The 10831-nt window shown below is 53.0% G+C and overlaps 1 protein-coding gene across 1 annotated transcript; it reads right to left on the bottom strand.

Moving 5' to 3' along the window:
* Nucleotides 1–323: 323 nt before the first annotated feature.
* Nucleotides 324–5419, bottom strand: FAM240A (family with sequence similarity 240 member A). The gene is made up of 2 exons (XM_043585830.1): nt 5271–5419; nt 324–808 (listed from the first exon to the last, which is right to left on the bottom strand). The coding sequence occupies exons 1-2, from the start codon at nt 5411–5413 to the stop codon at nt 676–678; spliced, it is 276 nt and encodes a 91-aa protein (XP_043441765.1). The 5' UTR covers nt 5414–5419; the 3' UTR covers nt 324–675.
* Nucleotides 5420–10831: the final 5412 nt, after the last annotated feature.

The following is a 10831-nucleotide window of genomic DNA, read 5'->3' as shown; positions in this document are numbered from 1 at the left end:
CAATCTCTGGGCAAACCTTATCTTTACGGCTACTCACAATATTGCTTTTCTTTTAAAACAATTTTTTTTTCAACGTTTTTTATTTATTTTTGGGACAGAGAGAGACAGAGCATGAACGGGGGAGGGACAGAGAGAGAGAGGGAGACACAGAATCGGAAACAGGCTCCAGGCTCCGAGCCATCAGCCCAGAGCCCGACGCGGGGCTCGAACTCACGGACCGCGAGATCGTGACCTGGCTGAAGTCGGACGCTTTAACCGACTGCGCCACCCAGGCGCCCCTACAATATTGCTTTTCTTGCAGATGGGTACGTGTCTCATAAAAAGAAAACAAAGGAAAGGATCACATGCTGGGCGATGTTTATAAAGTGTGACCAGGAAGATCAGCACCCCGCGTGGGCTTAGAATGTAAAAGACGTGGACGTCAAAATCGGAAGGTAACGATACGGAAATGAAGCATGCTGCATGGAACTCTGGTATTAAATAACCTCATCTTTAGGGACACTTGGGGTAATATGCCGGCCCCCACGTGGAGGGGACCGACTTGGCTGCTAATTCCCAGTTGGCACCCGGGAGGACGCGCGGGCAGATCCGTCACGGGTCGGGGGCAGTGTGACAGCTGTGTGGCATAGCTCAGGGACTCGGGCATTTGCATGGACTCCTCCCGGCGCAGTGACCTCAGTGCTTTGAATCCTCTTGGGTCAGCGCAGCGAGGCGCTCCCGGCCAGCGTTTGCCCGCTTTTTGGTCTCATCTGGGCTGTTCTGAAGCCTCAGCTTTGCTTCCAGTCTCTGCCTCCATCCTTCTCTGAGCCTGAAAATAGACACCAAACACGCAAACGGAGCAGCCATTTCCACGGCTGTTGGCTCAGGGATGCTTCCTTCCCCCCCCCCCCCTTTTTTTTGCCCCCCTGAAGGTGTCTGTGTGTGCATTCAGGTTTTAAAAGGTATGCAGAGCACATGCAAATTTAAATATATGCATATTTTCTATCTTGTAGGTATATCTTTAGCTCTCACTTCTGTTCAGTGTCTTCTAACCTTGACCCTTCAGACTTTCCCTTTGGGGCTGCAACGTCTTTAGAGTTGTGGAGGGGGGAGCCTGTCAGTCTAGAATTGTTCACTCGGCAGAGCTATCTTTCAAACACAGAGGTGAAGTAAAGCTGTCTTCAGCCATGCAAAAGCGGGAGGAACTCGCACCAGCAGCCTGTCCCCACATGACATGTTAAAGGAAACCCGTCAAGCAGAGGGAGAATGGCCCGAAATGGAAGTCGGGATCTGTGCAATTCAGTGAAGGGCGATCTCATGGGTGCATATTACTAATTTTGTCTCACTACTTAAATCTCCTTAGGGCACCTGGGTGGCTCAGTCGGTTGAGCGTCCGACTTTGGCTCAGGTCAAGATCTCACGGTTCGTGAGTTCGAGCCCCGCATTGGGCTCTGTGCTGACAGCTCAGAGCCTAGAGCTGCTTTGGATTCTGTGTCTCCCTCTCTCTCTGGCCCTCCCCTGCTCGCGCTCTGTCTCTGTCTCTGTCTCTCTCTCAAAAATAAACATTAAAGAAAAAAATTGAAAAAAAAAAAGAAGATAGTGTCTGAAAGCAAAACTGTCAATGGCGTCACGTGGGGTTTATGACATGTGTGGAAGAGAAACTTTACTTTGCACCGTTGGAGGGGGAGCGGGGGGCTGGGCCACCGTAAGGCTCCCACACCCTCCCTCCGGGAGACCAGGCGGCCCTCGAAGACACACGGTGATGGAGGCCCTAACGCGACCCTGAAAATAACACAAACAGATGGCGTTAAAAAGCCAACAGAGGAGATAAAATGAAATCATAAAATACCATTTAGTTAACCCAAAAGAAGGCAGAAAAGAGATAAAGGGAAAACAGCACAGATGAGCGAACAGGAGACAAATCGCAAGCTGGCAGATTTAAACCCAATCATGCGCATTAACGTTGAAGATGTAACCGCTGACTAAAATGAAAAGATGTTGAGTTGAATAAAAAATGATATTGAAATAGAGGCCGCCTACGGGAAAATCGCTTTTTGTTTTATTTTATTATTTTATTTTATTTTGATAGAGAGAGAGAGTGCGAGCAAGTGGGAGAGGGGCAGAGAGAGGGGGAGAGAGAGAATCCCAAGCAGGCTCCATGTTCCGTGCAGAGCCTGACTTGGGGGTCGATCCCACAACCCTGGGCTCATGACCTGAGCCAAAATCAAGAACTGACTGAGCCACCCAGGCGCTTAGGAAAGTCACCTTTGATATGAAGGTGGCAATAGGTTAAAATCAAAAGGAGGGGAAAATATGCTATCTTAACCCTAATCAAAGAAAGCTGGAGTGTAATACCAGGCAAGGTAGATTTCACAGCCAAGAACATTACCAAAGAGAAAGAGGGTCGTTTGGCAACAAGGGGGTCAATTTATCAAGAGGACGTAACGATCTTAAACATTTGTGTGAAAACAGAGCTTCAAAATACACGAAACGAAATGCGACAGAGCTGTTAGGAGACATAGACAGATTTGCAACGACAGCTGGATTTCAATACCCACATTTCAGAACAAGGGGCAAGACCTCAGTAGGGCTGTGGAACTCTGAACGACACTACCAACCAACCGCTCCCCGCTGGTGAAAGGCGGGGACTCTCCAACAGCCCTCTCCTCCTAGTGTCCGTGGGAAAAGTCATAAGGAGAAATTGAAGGCACGGGGAGATCTGCGGGCTCACCCAGAGACCACAGGGGCGGGGGCCGTTCCTCTGGCGTCTGGTCTCTGCTGTATTTTTTTTTTAATTTTTTTTTTCAATGTTTATTTATTTTTGGGACAGAGAGAGACAGAGCATGAACGGGGGAGGGGCAGAGAGAGAGGGAGACACAGAATCGGAAACAGGCTCCAGGCTCCGAGCCATCAGCCCAGAGCCTGACGCGGGGCTCGAACTCACGGACCGCGAGATCGTGACCTGGCTGAAGTCGGACGCTTAACCGACTGCGCCACCCAGGCGCCCCTGGTCTCTGCTGTATTTAATCCTGGACTAAGTGGCCATGTGGGGGGCGGAAGGGGGGTGCTGGGGGTTGGGCGGGGGAGAAGGAACTGACATTATCCTGTTCCAGCCTCGGAACAGCCTAATGAACTGGGCCATCTCCTCCATTTTGTGCCGGGACAAGATGGATTAGTGGGTAAGAGCAGAGACCCTCTGGGGGAGGCCACCGGGTTCAAATGGGAAGAGGAGGAGAAAGATGAACAAATTCGAGTCTTGCCATCCCACCAGCCAGAAAGCGTCCCCCTGCGGTCTTCCGTTAAGTTGCATAGACGGACACTGTGCAACTGTGTCATGTTTTTTTAAATTTTTTGACATTTATTCCTTTTTTGAGAAATAGTGTGAGCAGGGGAGGGGCAGAGAGAGGGGGAGACACAGAATCCGAAGCAGGCTCCAGGCACCGAGCTGTCAGCACAGAGCCTGACGCTTGGCTCGAACCCATGGACCGCGAGATCATGACCTGAGCCGAAGTCGGCCGCTTAACCAACTGAGCCACCCAGGCGCCCCCGTCATGCTTTAACAGACTGGAGCCGGTTTGCTCATCCCTTGGCGTGCACCTCACTTTCTGCATCTTCCTTAGGCAGTTCCACCGCACCTGACGCCTTCTGCGCGCTCCCCGGGGCTGGGGGGGGGGGGGGGTGAGGAGACACACGCGTGCACGGCGTGCTGAGTGGCCTGGCCTGGGGAAGGAAGGTGGCAGGGACCACAGAAATGACTGACCGCCCACCTCAGCTTCTCAGACAATCCCCGGAGGAGACGCCCTAACACGGCGCTCCAGCAGTGAGGACAGCCCGCTTCCCCTTGCCCGTGGCCAGGAATGCGGCCCAGCAGCTCTCCATACGTACAAGAGGCTGGGTTCCCCTTGGGACTCAGGAGGGCGCTTGGAAGGCAACAGCGAGTCTAAGTCGCGCGGACTGGTGCGTGTCATTGGCCCAGCAAGCACGCACTGGCAGCGTGGAGTCACGGGCCCTGCTGTAGGGCCGATCCCCCCCGGCCATACACAAGCTGTGCCCTCTGCAAACAGACGGCGGCTGAGCTGTTCCATGGGGACGGAGGACCCAGATGGGCCTGTCCCCTCACTGGCTCCGAAGTGGAAGTGGCGCGTGCGGGTGGTGAGCCGCCGAGGTCCCCACAGCCATGGCGGCCCCGGGTCTGCTCAAGGGAGTCGCCGCTCTGCCCTGGGGGTGGACTGGTTTGGCTGCCGCAGGGATGGGGTGGACTGGTCTGGCTGCCACAGGGATGCCCGGCAGAGGGGTGACCGCCCATCAGCCCCCGTCAGAGAACCTCGCAGGGTGTCCCGTGTCTTCACCCAGACGAGCCCTGAGAATCGGTCACGGTCTCCTTTGCTTGATTGCTCTTTACAGGCTCATCTGCTGACCTGCTCCCCAAATTTAGGGTGACCCTCATGCACTAGAAATGGTGCCAGAGGGGAGATTTTTCCATTTCTAAAGATACGGATCAAAGGGTACATTTGTTAATGTAGAAGAATTTTAAAAACTACTGCCCAAGGGCGCCCGGATGGCTCAGTAGATTGGGCGTCCGACTTTGGCTCAGGTCATGATCTCATGGTTCGTGGGTTCGAGCCCTGCATCAGGCTCTCTCTGTCAGCGCAGAACCTGCTTCGGATCTTCCGTCTCCCTCTCTCTGCCCCTCCCCAGCTCTCGCGAAAATAAATAAACATTAAAAAAAAAAAGCAAACAAAAAAATTTGCTGCCCGTAAGTATAGGTGATGGCAGGAACATACGCCAGGAAAATTAAAATAATGATGTTCTCTAAGATGCCCATCTGGCATTCTTCTGGGGAAATAAATTTTGCTTTAAAAAAAAATAGACAAACAAGGGCAGTAATGCTTCGCCCATGTGTGTTCATGGCGGAGATGCTGACAGCGGGGAGGTTGTGCCTGGGGGGCCGGGGATATGGGAATTCTATCTTCCGCTCAGTTTTGCTGGGAACCTAAAACTGCCCTAAAGAATAAAGTCTATTTTGTTTTTAGTGGCGTCTGGGTGGCTCAGACGGTTAAGCGTCTGCCTTTGGCTCAGGTCATGATCTCACGGTCCGTGAGTTCCAGCCCCGCGTCGGGCTCTGGGCTGACGGCGCAGAGCCCGCTTCAGATCCTCCTCTGTCTCCCCCTCTCTCTGCCCCTGCTGTGCTCATGCTCTTTTCTCTCTCAAAAGTAAATAAATAAATGTCTATTCTTAAAATCGAATGAATAGTAAAAAAAAAAAAAAAAAAAGACAAACGAGCCACGTACTTTCTCAGGGCGCTTTTTCCCAGGCGATATTCCTCCGACTGTCGGTAGTAGGTCTGCTTGCCGATCTCCTGTTCCCAGAAACGCTTGAGCTCGTGGCAGGTGTTTCCGCAGAAGACTTCCCGGCGGACGTACTGATTGTTCATCCCCTTGAAAAGGAAAGTATCAGTCGAACCCCCGTGGAACACACTCCCTCAGACTCTGGGGGGTACAGACTATTTGAGTCCAGCCCCTGCCACTTATCTGAGGGGGTCCTGGCCAGCGGCAGAACCTCACGGGGGTGAGGGGTGGGGTTGGCCACACGGCTTGTCGTCGGGATACAGTGGTGTGAATGCCGAAGTCCCCCCTGGCAGAGACCTCTGCCCTTCCGTCCTCCTTCCGGAAGAGTGGGCCTTCTCAACTCTGCATCAGCAGGTGACGCGTGCCAGGCTTGGATGCACGGTCTAGTTCGTTATCGATGCCCGCAGCACCCCCATGAGTGGGCGTTACCCTCCTCATTTTATAGGGGGATGTGTGACCAGTTACAGAACTTGCCTGTGTCCCCATGACTGTATCTAACAGAAGGCAGGCTGCATACTTCTGCGTGTCTTCAAGCCCTTTACTAAAGGGGTTTGTCACACGTGACGGTCCCAGTGTCTGATACACGTGGAGCCGGCAGCTTTGAGGTGTGTGTGTGGGGGGGGTGTGGGTGTGGGTGTGGGTGCACGCACTTGGGTGTGGAACGCTCCAGGTCAGACACTCAAGAACGATTGCTGTTTTACACGAAGAAACTCTGACCCACTCCCAGACCTCACTGGGTCCGGGGGACAGGTCAGAAGCAGGGACCGGAGGGGAGAGGGGTGCAGGGTGAGGAGCAGCGGGCTACTGGAAACGTCCGGAGAGACGCAATGACCGTGCGGTGGAGGCCAGGTTAATGGAAAATGGACGGGTTCCCAAGGCATCTTGGGGGGTGGCCAACTCCACCTGCCAAATGCGGGTGAGGGGCTGTCGGTGGAGACTCTGACGCCTGTGCAAAGATGGGAAGCAGCAGAGGAGGGGTGCTCGCGGGGAGGGGCCTTGGGCCATGCCGGGCAGAATCTGAGATGCCTGGGTGCTACCACCCAGGGGAAGAGGGAGACGGGCATCTGGACCTAGGGTCCGGAGCTCAGCCTGCTGGTCTGGACCACAGCTCTCTTGCAGAGATGGACTGGGGTGGTGGGGCGGGGTGGAAGGAGAGAGGGTCTGAACCCAGACATCGACCGTGGGCCTGTGTTCACACCTTCTGCTTGTCAATAAATTTCTCTGGGCCTCAGTCTCTTCACCTTTAAAATTTCCCTGAAGATCAGTGGGTGCCTGAGCGGCTCAGTCGGACGAGCATCCGACTTCGGCTCAGGTCGTGATCTCGCAGTTTGTGGCTTCGAGCCCCACATTGGGCTTTGCGCTGACAGGGTGGAGCCTGCCTCTAATTCATTCTCTCTCTCTCTCTCTCTCTCTACCTCTCTCCCGCTCGCGTGCTCTCTCTGTCTCTCTCTCTCTCTCAAAAATAAACATTAAAAAATAAAATAATATTTCTCTGAAGATCACAATGTAATCGTGGATGTGAAACTATTTAGCACTGTATACATTTCTGAATACAGACAACGTTTATAGTTCGTCAACCTTAGATTGCACAGGGCATGATACTATAATTAACAGAGAGCAATAATCACTCCTCCAACTCTCTATAGAAAAGAAAGAATTCCACGTCTCTTTCCTTCTGGATCAGCGGCTATTGACCTTGGCTGCCCGTTGGAATCTCTTGGGGAGCTTTACAAAGACCTGACGCCAGGGCTTTATCCCCAGGGCGTCCGATTTCAGCGGCCCGTGGTGTGGCCTGGGCATCAGGGATTTTTCAAGCTCCCGCCCTGTGATTCCAGGGTGCCGCCAAGGTGAGAACTGCCATCTTGAATCCTGTCCTCTCGTGCTGTGGTCACATCTCTGTCCGGCGCTGGGTCCAAGGAAGCCGAGGTGACGAGGGCTGGGCATAGAGGCCTAAGGAGTATAACAGTCATAGCCATCTTGCAAAGTAGGCACTATTTTCCCATCTTGCAGCTAAGAAAACTGAGGTTCAGAGGTAGCCATCTGACTTCATCAAAGTCATTCAGATGGTGAGTGGGGCAGGTGTCCTACTCAGGGCCCAGGCTCCATCCACTGCCCCTAGCTGTTGGCCATGGAGGAGGAATGTGACTCTCTTACCCCCCGGAAGTGCTCAGTGATCTCGTACTTTCCTGGAAATATAGCAGAGGGCTCCCTGACTGCAGTGAGCCCCCCTGCCTCAGAGCAGAATTTTTCAGAAACGGATCTTTCCTGTGTCGTCTCAATGTCTTGAGCGCATAGCCGTGCTCAATAAATACTTGTTGAATTGACGAAATCCCCCACCCCCCACCCAGTATCTTTAATGATTCCTCTGCAGTGCTTTGGGCATCGAGGGGAAGTCTGCAGGGACAGTAAGAGGGACACTGTCACGTCACCTTGCCTGCTCACTGGTCCTGGTGGACCTGGCCAGCGAATGTGGCTGCAGAACATGTTTCTCAGGGAGGGCAAAGGAAAGAACCCGCTGATCCTGAGAATTGTGAGTTCATGTGAAGTTTCTGGCGTGCAGGGGAGAGTCGGTTTGGGGGAGTAAATGCTCATTCGAGTTTTTTTCCCACAGAATTCGTGAAATCTCCTCTCGCCTGTAGCGGGCGTGCGGGTGTACCTGCTCTGCCCGCTTAACGCACAGTGTTCCCTGCTCACTCCCGGGGCACGGACTCCCGACCCAGCAGGCGGGAGGGTAAGAGAGAGGAGGACGGGCACCCTGCAGCGGTCCCCTCAGAGCTTTGAGGTTTCCTTTATGCGTCCTGCACCTCCGTGTTGTCATCTGTGAAATGGGATTTTTATGAAGGTTCAATCAGATCACGCTCCTGAAAATGCCTCACACAGACGTGTGTCCCGCATCCTTCTAGGTGGCCCTCTGATTTTCTCAGGCTGTTGCCGGGCACAGGGACGTCATTAGCCATGGCGAGTAGAGCATAATCGAAAACCCTAAGTTAAGTGTCACTTTTCCTCACATGTACATAATATCGAATGTTTGGCTTCTGGACTATGTGGATAGGATTCATTTGGCTTTGTTCCTGGTCTGTTGGGCTCCTATTTAGGGACACTTAGATGACAAGGCAGAAGCTTCTCAGGTTTTTAGATTAGACAACGTCCCATCTAGGGTCACGCTCAGAAAGCATTTGGTAAAAGCTTGTGACTGGTGTCATTCTTATGTCCTTTCACCTCTGATACACCAGAGATGAGCCTCACCACGCCCACTCATCGGGGGGTGCCCACATGTGTAAGAAGGAAGATCCGATCGTGTGTTCCCGAGGGAGAACCGAGTCCCTTCTGGGGTGAACGCTGGCGTCTATCTCCACTTCTGTCTCCACCGTGTTACTTTACAACCTAACCAGCTGTTTTGCTGGAAAACGCCGACGCCACTATGGTGCAAAGGAGCAGGCTCTCTAAGAAAAAATGCATCTTGCTGTTGGACGAGCCACCTCATCCTCTTCCTAACTTTCAGCCATCGTCCCCGATATGACCAGCACGGTGGCGGCTGCCGTTAACCAGTTGTGTAACATCAAGGGGGCAAAATTAATGACAACTTTTAGGAAAACACACAAGTACGAGAGGAGAGAGGGAGTTAAAGACATCTGGGACTCCTAACCCCCCAACCCCAGGGACTGGTGATACTGGGATGATTCAGGGTCCCCTCAGGGGACTTCAGGTGTAACAGGGGGTGAGCTGTGACGGGAGTTGAAATGGGGGTGGGGTGGGGCACAGGAAGAGTCACCTGACCCGGTCTGAGGGGTTCAAGGGCCTGCAGGATGAGTGGGTGGGAGCACCCAGGGTGCGGGGAGGAGGCCCTGCGGAGGCCGGTGATGAGAGCCCCCAGAAGCAGAGCCTACTGAGACAGAGGGGCGTGGCCTGGGGGGGGGGCAGGGGAGGGGGCTTACTGCAAAGGGGCATGAGGGACTTTCTAGGGTTCTGGAAATGTTCTGTATCTTATTTCTAGAGATGGTTTGCCAAAACTTATCAAATCGTACACTTGAACCGGGTGTATTTTATTCACATAGGTGATGCCTCAGTAGAAGCCGAGAAGAAATGTCTTCTGCCTTTGGACTCGAGATGCATCCAAGTTCCCTGGTTCTAACCTCTCGGGAGACTCTGGCAGCACGTAGTGTTGGGGGGTTAGCCCCTTGCTCCACGGGTAACACGTGTTCCTGTGAGCGTGTGTGTGGTTCCATTTCCCAGCTTCCAAAATGGAGACAGCTCCTGTACCTCGAGGAAACGAGGCAAGGAAAATATGAATAGCTGGAAAACCCTTTGGAAACAGAGGGCATTGTCCTTGATAAAGAAACGGCTCAGGATGCGTGAGGGGCTCAGTGGGTTAAGCCTCTGACTCTTGCTTTCGGCTCAGGTCATGATCTCTCGGTTTGTGGGATCGAGCCCCGTGTCGGGCTCGGCATTGACAGTACGGAGCCTGCTTGGGATTCTCTCTCTCCCTCTCTCTCTCTGCCCCTCCCCCGCTTACGCTCTCTCAAACATGAATAACCTTAAAAAAAAAAAAAGAAAGAAATGGCTCTGTTCTCTCCATCTCCTCCGCCAAGAATACCATCACCAGTGCACTCCCACTGAGAGAACTGGTCACATTATTTCCAGCCGATCGTCACCAGCTCGGAAAAGCCTGTAACTTCAGGGCCAATGGCGAACTTTACGTCACAAAATCAATTCGTGCTCGAGGAGAGTGACGGCACGTAACCCCTTCACAGCACCTCGGTTCCACGAATTGTACGGAACCTCGACGTCGGTGAGGCTTCTGTGCGGCACGGAAGGCCAGCTGGTGTTAGAGAGTCACCCAAAACAAAGGCGCACTTGTCCCCTGTGAGCCCTGACACCGTGCAAACCATTTACTATCCCAGGCCTCAGGTTCCTGGGAGGATTAAACCTAAATTGAGGAATGTGAGTCTTCTTTTTTTTTTTCTTTATTAAGAATTTTGGCTTATGCTGGTCATTCTCAGGACTCCTGGCGAGAGCTACTTCTTACGCTGCCGACCCCTGATAAGAGCGGCCATCTTGTGACAATTTTCCACCACGTTTCAACAAGCTTCGTGGAGGTCATGGCTTGCAGTGGAACGGAGGGTTCTGGCCCCAGATAAATGGAGGAAGCGCTCTACCCCCGTCTCTCCAGAGAATGCAGCTCCAGAGACAGTAGACGAAGACACAGAGCAGCTGATGGAAGACGCTAGAGAGGAAACGGTAGCAGGTGGGTCTGAGAAAACCAGAATTCCTATTACCGTTGAATGGCACCAAGGTTTTACTGTGGGATCCAGGCAGGAACACAGCCAGAGAGAGCTCCCCATCCCTTGATTTTAGGGAGAAAGGACACTCGTAATGCTCAGGGAAGGAGGGAAATTATGTGCGTTTCCTGTCTCTAGTCTCTTGGTCTCCAGGAGGTTCCGAGGCGTGGGAGGTGTGGCGGTGGAATGGACCACTGGCAATATCAAGACAAAACCCGGAGGGCA

The sequence above is a fragment of the Prionailurus bengalensis genome, chromosome A2 (assembly GCF_016509475.1).
Source record: "Prionailurus bengalensis isolate Pbe53 chromosome A2, Fcat_Pben_1.1_paternal_pri, whole genome shotgun sequence".
NCBI classification, from domain to species: domain Eukaryota; kingdom Metazoa; phylum Chordata; class Mammalia; order Carnivora; family Felidae; genus Prionailurus; species Prionailurus bengalensis.
Note: the sequence above shows the minus strand (reverse complement) of the source record. Positions and strands in the feature narration are given on the sequence as shown.

What these genes read in the sequence shown, in the direction of transcription:
- FAM240A (XM_043585830.1), bottom strand. Translation starts at nt 5,413, where the DNA reads ATGAACAATCAGTACGTCCGCCGGGAAGTCTTCTGCGGAAACACCTGC. An exon ending in GGAAAAAGCGCCCTGAGAAA is followed by an intron (nt 809 to 5,270) that starts GTACGTGGCTCG and finishes GTCTATTTTCAG; the next exon opens with GCTCAGAGAAGGATGGAGGC.